General features: G+C 42.0%; 1 protein-coding gene across 1 annotated transcript in view; it reads right to left on the bottom strand.

Annotated features, from left to right (window-relative positions):
• The window catches only part of LOC138392185 (ankyrin repeat domain-containing protein 26-like), a 50515-nt gene extending 38691 nt beyond the window's left edge, over nucleotides 1-11824 (bottom strand). The window contains exons 1-3 of the mRNA XM_069482731.1: nucleotides 11785-11824; nucleotides 6183-6256; nucleotides 5223-5304 (exon numbers count right to left, since the gene is read on the bottom strand). Of these exons, the coding sequence (XP_069338832.1) occupies nucleotides 5223-5304; nucleotides 6183-6256; nucleotides 11785-11824 (196 nt within the window). The remainder of the gene's footprint in view (nucleotides 1-5222; nucleotides 5305-6182; nucleotides 6257-11784) is intronic.
• Between the last annotated feature and the right edge of the window lie 671 nt (nucleotides 11825-12495).

Raw genomic sequence — 12495 nt, 5'->3', positions numbered from 1 at the left:
CAGTATGTCCTCATAATGTATACATTATTTCTTGTACAATGATATGAAATAATATGGGAAATATTCATGATAAAATATTAAGTGAACAATGCAAGTTAAAAACAACAGTTTCATATTTTTTTCCCCACCCCCCCTTTCCCGAGTCAGCACCTTCAAGTGTTTCCTAATTTTCTTTTTTTTTTTTTTGAGACAGAGTCTCACTTTGTTGCCCAGGCTAGAGTGAGTGCCGTGGCGTCAGCCTAGCTCACAGCAACCTCAAACTCCTGGGCTCAAGCGATCCTCCTGCCTCAGCCTCCCGAGTAGCTGGGACTACAGGCATGCGCCACCATGCCTGGCTAATTTTTCTATATATATATTTTTAGTTGTCTATATAATTTCTTTCTATTTTTAGTAGAGACGGGGTCTCGCTCTTGCTCAGGCTGGTCTCGAACTCCTGACCTTGAGCGATCCACCCGCCTCGGCCTCCCAGAGTGCTAGGATTACAGGCGTGAGCCACCGCGCCCGGCCAAGTGTTTCCTAATTTTCAATAAACAAAGATATCACACACACAGTCTGCTAATCAAAACATGTGATGGCATTAGTGACATCAGTGTAACAATGAGATGAAATAATTAAATTTAAAACAATGTGACAACAATAAGGTAAAATAATTAAAGTTAAAACATGACTGATGCTCATTTCAAAGGATCTTCATTTCCATCTTAATTCCATTCTTGACCGTTTAGCAGCAGGTGGTTTAATCTGCGTGAGTTTGCGCAGGTTCCAGTGTTTCTCTTGTGACTGAGTCCCAGTTTTAGCCTACTGAGCTCTGAGGAGATACAAGGTATCATTTCAATGTTTTTAAGTTTCTTGAGGCCTGCTTTGCCACCTAAGATATGATCAATCTTGGAGAATGTCCCACGTGATGCTGAAAACAATGTATATTCAGTAGTTTTTGGTAAAGTTTTCTATAAATGTCTGTCAGTTTCTTTTGATGACTTGTGCAGCACTGACAGTGGGGTGTTGAAGACCCCAGCAATTAAGATGCTGCTGTTTATTTCTTTGCTTAGCTCTAGTAAAATTTGCTTTATGTATCTGACCGCTGCTGTGTTAGGTGTATGTATATTTAGGACTGTTATGTCTTCTTGTTCAATTGCTCCCTTTACCATTACATAATGACCCTCTTTGTCTTTCTTTACCTTTGTTGATTTAAAGGCAATTTTATCTGATATGAGAATGGGTATGCCTGCTCTCTTTTGGTTTTCATTTGCATGGAATATTTTTCCATCCTCTCACCTTGACTCTGTGTGCATCCTTGTGGTTTAGATGTGTTTCCTGGAGACAGCAGATACATGGGTTGTCTTTTCTCATCCATTCAGCCAGCCTATGTCTTTTGAGTGGCACATTTAAGCCGTTAAAGTTAAGAGATAGAATTGATCTGTGGGATGCTGTTCTGTTCATCATGTTGGGTAGTAGCTTATTGCTTTGTTTTCCCTCTTGTGCTGTTGTTTTATAAGAGCTGTGGACGTTAGATTTTTTGGGTGATTTTACACTCGTGGGTATATATTGTGCTGATTTATGTATAATTATGCTCTGACTTTTTCCTGCAGGGCAGGCCTGGTCGTGGCAAATTCCCTCAGGGTTTGCTTGTCTAGAAAACACTTAATTTCTCCATCATATGGGAAACTTAGTTTTGCAGGATACAAGATTCTAGGCTGGCAGTTGTTGTTGTTTTTTTATTTTTATTTTTTTATTTCAGAATGTTATGGAGGTAGAAACATTTACGTTACATATATTGCCTTTCACTGCTCAAGGCAGAATTATAAGTGTGTGCATCCCCCAGACAGTGCATACCACACCCATTAGGTGTGATTATACCCACCTCCTCCTCCCTTCCCACCTGCCCGACACCTGATGAATGTAACTTCAATATGTGCACATAAGTATTGATCAATTAACACCAATTTGATGGCGAGTATATATGCTGCTTGTTTACCCATTCTTGTGATATTTCACTTAGTAGAATGGGCTTTAGCACCATCCCCGATAATATAAGACGTGTTAGCTCACCATCTTTTTTTGTGGCTAAGTAGTACTCCATGGTACACATATGCCACATTTTATTAACCCTCTCATGTATTGATGGGCACTTGGGTTGTTTCCACATCTTTGCAATTGTGAATTGTGCTGCTATAAACATTCGAGTAAAGATGTCCTTATTAGAGAATGTCTCTTTTTCCTCTGGGTGGATGCCCAGTAGTGGAATTGCTGGATCAAATGGTAGTTCTCTGAGGTATCTCCATATTACTTCCCATAGAGGTTGTACTAGTTTGCGGGCCCACCAGCAGTGTATGAGTGCTCCTATGCTTTCCACATCCGTGCCAAGATTTGTTGTTTTGGCACTTTTTGATAAGAGCCATTCTCACTGGAGTTAAGTGATATCTCATTGTGGTTTTGATTTGCATTTCCCTGAAGATTAGAGATGTTTAGCATTTCTTCATATGTTTCTTGGCCATAAGCCTATCTTCTTTTGAAAAGTTTCCATTCATGTCTATTGCCCACTTTTTAATGGGGTTGTTTGATTTTTTTCTAGCTGATTTTCCTGAGTTCTATACAGATTCCAGTTAATAGCCCTTTGTCAGATGTATAGCATGCAAGTATTTCCTCCCATTCTGTAGGTTGTCTATTCACTGTAGTGGTAGTTCCTTTAGCTGTGCGGAAACTTTTAAATTTGATCAAGTCCCATTTATTTATTTCTGTTGTAGCTCTGATTGCTTTTGGGGTCTTCTTTATAAATTCTTTGCCTAGATCAATGTCTATAAGAGTTTTCCTAACATTTTCTTCTGGAATTCTTATGGTTGCATGCCGTAGGTTTAAGTCTATCATCCATCATGAGTTGGTTTTTGTGAGAGGTGAAAAGTGTGGATCCTGTTTCAGTCTTCTACATGTGGCTATCCAATTTTCCCAGCACCATTTATTGAATAGGGATTCTTTTCCCCAGTGTATGTTTTTGTTGGCTTTTTCAAAGATCAGAAGACCATATGAGGATAGTTTTATGTGTGGGTTCTCAGTCCTGTTCCATTGGTCTATGTCTCTAGTCTTGTGCCAGTACCATGCTGTTTTGGTTATTATAGCCTTGTAGTATAGCTTGCAGACTGGTAAATTGTTGCCTCCCAATTTGTTCTTTTTGCTTAAGGTTGTTTTGGCTATACAGGGTCTTCTCTGGTTTCATATGAAGTGTAGAATTATCTTTTCCAGATACGTGAAAAATGATGTTGGTATTTTAATACGGATTGCATTGAATCTGTAGATCACTTTGGGTAGTGTAGGCATTTTAACCATGTTGATGATCCATGAGCATGGTCTGGTTTTCCATCTGTTTGTGTCCTCTGCTATTTTATTCTTCAGTGTTTCATAGTTCTCCCTGTAGAGGTCCTTCACCTCCTTAGTTAAATGTATTCCTAGGTGTTTTATTTTCTTTGTTGCAATTTTGAAAGGCACTCAGTCTCTGATTTGGTTCTCAGTTTCAGTGTTGTTGGCTTGTATGAATGCTACTGATTTGTGTACATTGATTTTGTAACCCTAGGATTTGCTGAAATTACTTATCAATGCCAGTAATCTCTTGGCAGAATCTTTGGGGTGTTCTAGATATAAGATCATATCATCAGCAAAGAACAATTGTTTGACCTGTTCTGCCTCCATTTGGATGCCCTTCTCTTGTCTAATTGCTCTGGCTAGGACTTCCAGCACTATGTTGAACAGAACTGGTGATAGAAGGCAACCTTCTCTTGTACCAGTTCTAAGTGGAAATGCTTTCAATTTTTCCCCATTCAGTATGATGTTGGCTGTGGGTTTGTCATACACAGTTTTTATCATTTTGAGGTAATTCCCATCTATGCCTATTTTGTTAAGCATTCTTATCATAAAAGGGTGCTGAATTTTGTTGAATGCTTTTTCTGCATCTACCGAAAGGATCATATGGTCTTTGTTTTTGCTTCTATTTATGTGGTGAGTTACATTATAGATTTGGTATGTTAAACCATCCCTTGCATCTCTGGGATGAAGACCACTTGGTCATGATGGATTATTTTTTTCATGAGCAGCTGACTTCAATTTGCTAGGATTTTATTGGCAATTTTTACATCTATAATCATAAGGGATATTTGTCTATAGTTTTCTTTTCTTTGCTGGGTTCCTGTTAGTAGGTGGTGTTTGCTAGAGGGAACAAGCTGCCGTGTTGTTTTTGGATCCTGTGACCAACACCACCACAACGGAGGCAGGTCAGGGAATGAGGCTGGGCAAGGTTAGGCTGGGTGAGCCTGCCCTCCAGCTCCACAAATGCTGGTAAGAGGTACACAGGGACTAAAGGACCATTCCCCACCTCTGGGATAAGCTGCTGAGGAGGGGCTAAAGTGGCGCCAGTCAAACACAGAGTCTGCTCTCTAACCCCAGACAACTCCAACAGGACGACGCTCCACCAGGGGAATAGTGGCAGCTCAAGGAACTCTTGGATCAAGCTGAATTCCCTATTAAATTGAGTGGTGGTGGGGGCAGCTGCTCTGATTTGGCCTGAGGCACCAGAGGCACTCAATTGCCATGGGAACCAGTATTTATGCAAATTGGGTCCCCCAGGTTCAGTAAACCCCAATATGGCAGTTCTGGGGGGCAGGGGTGGAGCAGATGCATTTACAGACTCCTGCTCTCCTGTGCTCCTCTATATCCTCCCAATGGGCATGGGCTCTCACTCACTGCCTGACCCTGAAACCAGATCCTCCCCCCATGCCTTCCTGCCCCACCATCAGCAGGCAGGCACGCCAAACACCTGTGGGCAGGAAGGTCACCACATGAGAGTGCCCTGCTGGCTCAGGGTGAAAAAGCATACCAGGCACTGAAAGGGGCCACTCAGCACAGAGGACTCCAGCAGCTGCTATGGTGGGGGAGGGAAAGGGGAAGAGGCCATGGTTTTCCTGTATTGCTCTCAAACTGGGGGGCAAGAACCAGTCCACCTTCCTCCTCTCTGTGGCTGCAGCACTGCGACCACCCTCCTCTCTGAGCCGCAGCAGCCACCCTGTCCAAGGCAGGCTCGGCCAGGAGTGCGCTCCTCACCACCTGAGGCAGGCTCGGCCACTCAGTGTAAGCTCAGCCAGGACAGTGATCCCCATTTCCTGAGCCAGGCTCCGGCTATGGCACACCGGCCTGGGAGACACAGCCAGACCTCGCCTCCACACAACAGAAAAGTTTACCTGATCTCGATGTCCACAGCCTCTTGTCGCATACAGCTGTTTTTGGTCTCGCAATTTTCACCAGGAGGGGATGCTCAGTGTCCTTTGAAACAAAGCGTATCATGTCTTCAATAGGCAACCCCTACAATGCACTTCAGTACTGTTTCTCAAGGTAAATAAGTGGAGACTAGCCAAAGTTTACATTATTAGTAGATAAAATCAACACCAGTCAGAAAGAAAAGTCAATACTAAAATGCTAATTCAAATTTTGTACCATAGTAGGACAGTGTCAAGTACCCGACAGACTCTGTGCTTACCTACAGGTCTAGTATACATTAACGCCCACTAACGACAGGTGACAAAGTGACTTTCAAACCATTTACTGATTTCCTGCATAATGTAAGTCGCAACCCACTGGCGGACCCTCTCACCGAAGGCCCCATTCTGGGGGGTGCGATTCTCTTCAGGGCCACGGGCTGCATGAGCCCATCCTCTCCCTGAACCTAGACACTGAAGGGAATCAGAGACCACAGGGCAGGAGACACATCTGACCTAGGCTTTACTGACCGGCAATATGAAATGTAAACTTTGAAACTTTGGGAATGATGACTCATTAAATGTGAGTCCAACGAAAGGCCATGAGTGTGACATTTTTCACAATTTGAATCACCTAGTCATGTGATTTAGTTTTATGTTACGTTCCTTTTCACGTGAGGAGGGTATAAAATTTAAGGAACGAACACAATTTCAGAAATCTTTGCGTCTATTCCAACGGCAAAGACTACCTGTAACTTACCATCCAGTTTGAGAATGTTCTCAGGTTCATGACAACTTAAGAGATTTTTAAAATGAAATATTAAATTACGGCCCACTGGTTCTACAATGCTGTTCCAAAAGGAAAAAAATCCCCTCTGCTGTGTCATGTTAGTCATACGAAGAAAACAATGTTAAACAAGAAACTTATACATAATTTTCTCATACCCGTGTCTCATTAATTTCACTTCCTGTAGACTCTTCTTCGTCTTGCTCTGATGGTGTGCCAAAGTCTTGTTTTCCTGTCAAATCCATACATTTAGTTAAAATGAGCTTAGAGCAATGCCGTAAAAGCTATTATCTTCATAAAACTATATAGAAAATTAAAGACTTTTTGCTTTTATAACTTCAGAGACGGCAAATGAAGCTTAAAGTGTAGCAGAATGTTTACTTTTTTAAAAAAATGCTCCTAATTATCTAAAACTTGAAGAAACCACTCGGGGGAGGCACTCGATGTCACCAGCTACCTGGCATACAAACATCTCAAACGTTCACTCAGAAATTGACACACCCAACAGAAATGAACACAAGCATCAGACACAAAACACAACTGAACACTACAGTGAAACACATAAAGGAACACTGTATAGTGTCGTCCACTTTATAATATTAACAGGACCTTCTGAGTTACATTCAGAGCATGTGCTTGTTACTAATGATTGAAAAAAAAAATCACTCTTATTTTGTGTAGCTTTAGCAGCGGACACCCTATGCCTTATATCGGAGATGCTTTCCTCCAGTAGTCTGACAACTTTCTTTCGTCTTTTAAGACCCAGGTTCCTGTGTGAAGTCCTCCTTGACTCTGGCTCTTTCCCCACAGAAACAGGCATCTCCTTCCTTGGGGCTGCCTCAGGACCTTACTGATTTCTCTACTCTTAACTTCCCCACCTCAACTGTGAGTCATTCCTTTCCATGGCTGTCCCCTCTGTTTCTGGAGCATAGGGAATTACCCTCCAAGACATCTTTGGAAGAACAATCTCTATCTACTTTGCCCCATAAACACTGGCAGTGGGCCTATGGGGCTAGAAAGGAAAATGGCTTTTCCAAAGATCATGCCTGGCCTGAGACTTAAAGACGGAGGCGAAGCCCGATGAAAAGCTGTAGAGGCCGGGGAGAAAGTCAGAGGCCGCCGGGAAAACAGCAGGAGCAAGAGAGAAGCCTGGAAGTGCATGTGCGTCTGTCTAACATAGAGGGACTGGTGAAAAGGGCTTTCCCCCTTTGGATAGTGCCACAGAGAAAGGCAGACAGGGAGAGGGCTAACGGTGGACATGGGGGCGGAAGTCAGGTTATGAAAACTTTGTATGAAATTCTCAGCTACTTCGATGCTCATAATTCAAGGAAGGGTTCATCCTTTTCTTGGGCCTGGAGAGACATCACTCTAAGTACTACAGGGAGAAGGAATTCCGGAGGCATATGAAGAAATGGAAGGAGACGGAGTACAAGGCAATATTCCACAGAAAGGCAATGCAGGCCTGAAATGAACGAGTGTTCTTAGATACATTTCAGATATAAAATATCACTGCCCTGTCTACCATGCATTTTAACTGCATACCTACATAGAGAAATATGGGTTTCGTATTTTACATATTTTGGATTTTAGTGTACAATATTGCAAATATTAATGAAGATCAACAGAAGCTCCTTGGGATCCCCAAGAATTTATACTTCCATTAGTTCCCCTTCTTATCCACATGCAGAGAGATTAGTTAAATGTGGTGTGTTCAATGTGATCCAATATTATAAGGCACTTACATTAAATCACAGATACACGTGTCACCATGGATAGATCTCAAAAATACTGCCTACTAGGGAGCAAGTAAAACAGCTGCTGAATGATGCATACAGTGTACACCATTTCGGTAAAATTTTAGCACCTGATAACAGGCTCAATATAATATTTATGACCGTAGACCTAGGTACTAACATATTTTCAAAGGACATGGCCATGAAGCCCAGCTAATTCCAGGTGCTGCTTAATTCGGCACAATAGTTTTCAATACTACCAAAGGACCCTAAGGCCAAAAAGGTTCAGGATCACTGTTCCAAAGACTATGTCTACCAAATAGTCATGAACAGATCATACATTACTTTCCTGTTTTCAATGATCACGGAAACCTCTGCCCCAAGCCAACTCCACAAAACACAGTCTGCTAGTCAGAACTCAGGACTGCCTCAAAATCATCAGTGTAATGACCATCAGATGACATAACTCAAGTTAAAACATGACTGACCATGCTCCCATACAGCCTTCCTCTAGGTAAAGGTGAGAATTGCAATAAGCATTGGAAACACTGGGAAAATCATGCCCTCTCCTAGTTCACCTCTGTCCATTCCCTAACCAACACAGGGATGGCACACTGGGAACCTGACGGAGGCAAAAGACCCCTTGAGCCCAGTAGTTTGAAGTTGCAGTTAGCCATGCTCGGGCCACGGCACACCAGCCTGGGAGACACAGCGAGACCTCGCCTCCACACAACAGAAAAATTTACCTAATCTCGATGTCCACAGCCTCTTGTCGCATACAGCTGTTTTTGGTCTCGCAATTTTCACCAGGAGGGGATGCTCAGTGTCCTTTGAAACAAAGCGTATCATGTCTTCAATAGGCAACCCCTACAATGCACTTCAGTACTGTTTCTCAAGGTTAATAAGTGGAGACTAGCCAAACTTTACATTACTAGTAGAGAAAATCAACACCAGTCAGAAAGGAAAGCCAATCCTAAAATGCTAATTCAAACTCTGTACCATAGTAGGACAGTGTCAAGTACCCGACAGACTCTGTGCTTAACTACAGGTCTAGTATACGTTAATGCCCACTAAGGACAGGTGACAAAATGACTTTCAAACCATTTGCTGATTTCCTGCATAATGTAAGTCGCAACCCACTGGCGGACCCTCTCACCGAAGGCCCCATTCTGGGGGGTGCGATTCTCTTCAGGGCCACGGGCTGCATGAGCCCATCCTCTCCCTGAACCTACACACTGACGGGAATCAGAGACCACAGGGCAGGAGACACATTTGACCTAGGCTTTACTGACCAGCAATATGAAATGTAAACTTTGAAACTTTGGGAATGATGACTCATTAAATGTGAGTCCAACGAAAGGCCATGAGTGTGACATTTTTCACAATTTGAATCGCCTAGACATGCGATTCAGTTTTATGTTACGTTCCTTTTCACGTCAGGAGGGTATAAAATTTAAGGAACGAACACAATTTCAGAAATCTTTGCGTCTATTCCAACGGCAAAGACTACCTGTAACTTACCATCCAGTTTGAGAATGTTCTCAGGTTCATGACAACTTAAGAGATTTTTAAAATGAAATATTAAATTACGACCCACTGGTTCTACAATGCTGTTCCAAAAGGAAAAAAATCCCCTCTGCTGTGTCATGTTAGTCATACGAAGAAAACAATGTTAAACAAGAAACTTATACATAATTTTCTCATACCCGTGTCTCATTAATTTCACTTCCTGTAGACTCTTCTTCGTCTTCCTCTGATGGTGTGCCAAAGTCTTGTTTTCCTGTCAAATCCATACATTTAGTTAAAATGAGCTCAGAGCAATGCCGTAAAAGCTATCATCTTCATAAAACTATATGGAAAATTAAAGACTTTTTGCTTTTATAAATTCAGAGACGGCAAATGAAGCTTAAAGTATAGCACAATGTTTACTTTTCAAAAAAATGCTCCTAATTATCTAAAACTTGAAGAAACCACTCGGGGGAGGCACTCGATGTCACCAGCTACCTGGCATACAAACATCTCAAACCTTCACTCAAAATTGACACACCCAACAGAAATGAACACAAGCATCAGACACAAAACACAACTGAACACTACAGTGAAACACATAAAGGAGCACTGTATAGTGTCGTCTACTTCATACTCAGGACCTTCTGAGTTACATGCAGAGCATGTGCTTCTTACTAATGATTGAAAAAAAAAAATCACTCTTATTTTGTGTAGCTTTAGCAGCGAACACCCTATGCCTTATATCGGAGATGCTTTCCTCCAGTAGTCTGACAACTTTCTTTCGTCTTTTAAGACCCAGGTTCCTGTGTGTAGTCCTCCTTGATTCTGGCTCTTTCCCCACAGAAACAAGCATCTCCTTCCTTGGGGCTGCCTCAGGACCTTACTGATGTCTCTACTCTAACATCCCCACCTCAACTGTCAGTCATTTCTTTCCATGGCTGTCCCCTCTGTTCCTGGAGCGTAGGGAATAACCCTCCAAAACATCTTTGGAACAACACTCTCTATCTACTTTGCTCCATAAACACTGGCATTGGGCTTAAGGGGCCAAAAAAGAAAATGGCTTTTCCAAAGGTCATACCTGCCCTGAGACTTAAAGATGGAGGTGAAGCCCGAAGAAAAGCTCTAGAAGACGGGGAGAAAGTGAGAGGCCGCCGGGAAGCAGCAGGAGCGAGAGAGAAGCCTGAAAGTGCATGTGCATCTGTCTAACATAGAGGACCGGTGAAAAGGCCTTTCCTCCTATCCACAGTGCCACAGCAAAAGGCAGACAGGGAGAGCGCTAACGATGGACATGTGGGCAGAAGTCAGATTATGAGAGCTTTATATCAAATTGGAAGGTAGTAGCAGAGTAATAATTGAAGGAAACGGTCATCTTTTTGTTCCCATTGCAGAGACTTTACTGTAACTACTACAGGGAAAAGGAATTCCAGAGGCATATAAGCAAATGGAAGGAGATGAAGTAGAAGGCAATAATGCTAAACAAAGGCAAGGCAGTCCTGACACGAATGAATGACAGCTTGCAGAAATATTTCCAATCTAAAATGTCTGTGCCCTGTATACTATGTATTGTAACTGAATACATTGACAGATAATTTTGTTTTTTGTTACATGTTTTTCATTTTAATGTACAATATTCTAAACATCAAAGGATACACAGCATTTAATGTAAAAGCTGTCAGCAATCTCCCAGTAATTTTACTTCCAACTAGCCATCTCTTATCCACATATGAAATATTTCATTAAATATGGTACATATAGGTGAGGCAGTATTAAAGGGAACTTAACTTAAACCAGTGATATTTGTATCAATACAGATAGATCTCAAAGACATTACATAATGTTGAGGAACAAAAATGCAGAAAGATACATACAGTACACACTATTTATATAAAATTTTAGAACATGGAAAAAAGGTCTATACAATATTTACAACCAAACACTGATGTAGGACCATGTCATGAGAGGGCATGGGAATGATACCTGGCTACTTTCAGGTGTTGCTTCATTCTACACAATGTCTTTTGATCCTACAAAAGGACCCTAAGCCCACACAGTTTCAGGATCACCATTTTAAAGACGCAGTCTACCAAAGAGTCCTTAAGAAATGATTCATTTCTTTCCCCTTTTCATTATTCACAGATACCTTCCCCCCTCACACACACAGACATAAAGTCAGACAACCGCAACGTATAACTCCCTAAATATCATGAGTATAACGACAATAAGGTAAAGTTACTAAAGGTAAACCATGACTGACATGTTAGCAGAATGCTTTCCTCCAGGAAAAGATCAGAATTCCAATAAGCAATTGAAACATTAGAAAAATCACGCACTCTCCTCATTCACCTCCCTCAATTTCCGAACAAAGTCAGGGATTCCCATGAACTGGGAACTTCATGGACGCAGAAACACCTCTACCCCAGGAGTTTGAGGTTGCAGGGAGCCCTCATTGGGCCACTGCACATCAGCCTCGGTGAACCACAAGACCTTGGTTCTAAGTAACAACAACAAATATACATACCTGGTCTGGCTGGTTCCACCCCTAGTCTTCCTTCACCCATTGTCTGAGGAAGAACATCCCAAATGGTGGCATGCTTAGTGGGCTTTGAAAGAAAGTGTAACATACTTTCAATAGTCAACTCCTATAATGTATTTAAACACTGCTTCCAGAGGTTAATATTTGGAGACTATGTAAACTTTACAAAACTAGGAGCCCAAATCATATCCAGTCAGAAAAGAAAGCCAAACATTAAATCTTAATGCAGATCATACACCACAACATGACAGCGTTATACTGACACAGACCTTCTCATTCAGTCCAGGCCTAGCGTATTCTAACTACCACTAATGACACCGGACGTAATAATTTCGGTACCATTTGATCACTTCCCTCATGGAAATCAGTTGGACGTTTACTGGTGTAGCCTAACACTGAAGACCCCATTCTGGGAGGTACGAATCTCTTCATAGGCACAGGCCCCGTGACCCCATCCTCTCCCTGAGTGTGGACACTGAAGGGAATCAGACACCACACGGCAGAGGAAATATTTAATCGAGCCATTGCTGACTGGCAATATGGAAATGTACATCTTCAAATACTGCCCATGATTACTCTTTGATATCAGTCCAACTCAATGGCCATCACTGTGAAATCGTTCATAATTTGGGTTGCTTAGAACTATGTGTCAGTTCTTGATGTGGGCTTCCTCATCATATAAGGAGGTGATAAAAA

Source organism: Eulemur rufifrons, chromosome 2 (assembly GCF_041146395.1).
Source record: "Eulemur rufifrons isolate Redbay chromosome 2, OSU_ERuf_1, whole genome shotgun sequence".
NCBI classification, from domain to species: Eukaryota; Metazoa; Chordata; class Mammalia; order Primates; family Lemuridae; genus Eulemur; species Eulemur rufifrons.
This window is presented reverse-complemented; position numbering and strand designations above follow the sequence as displayed.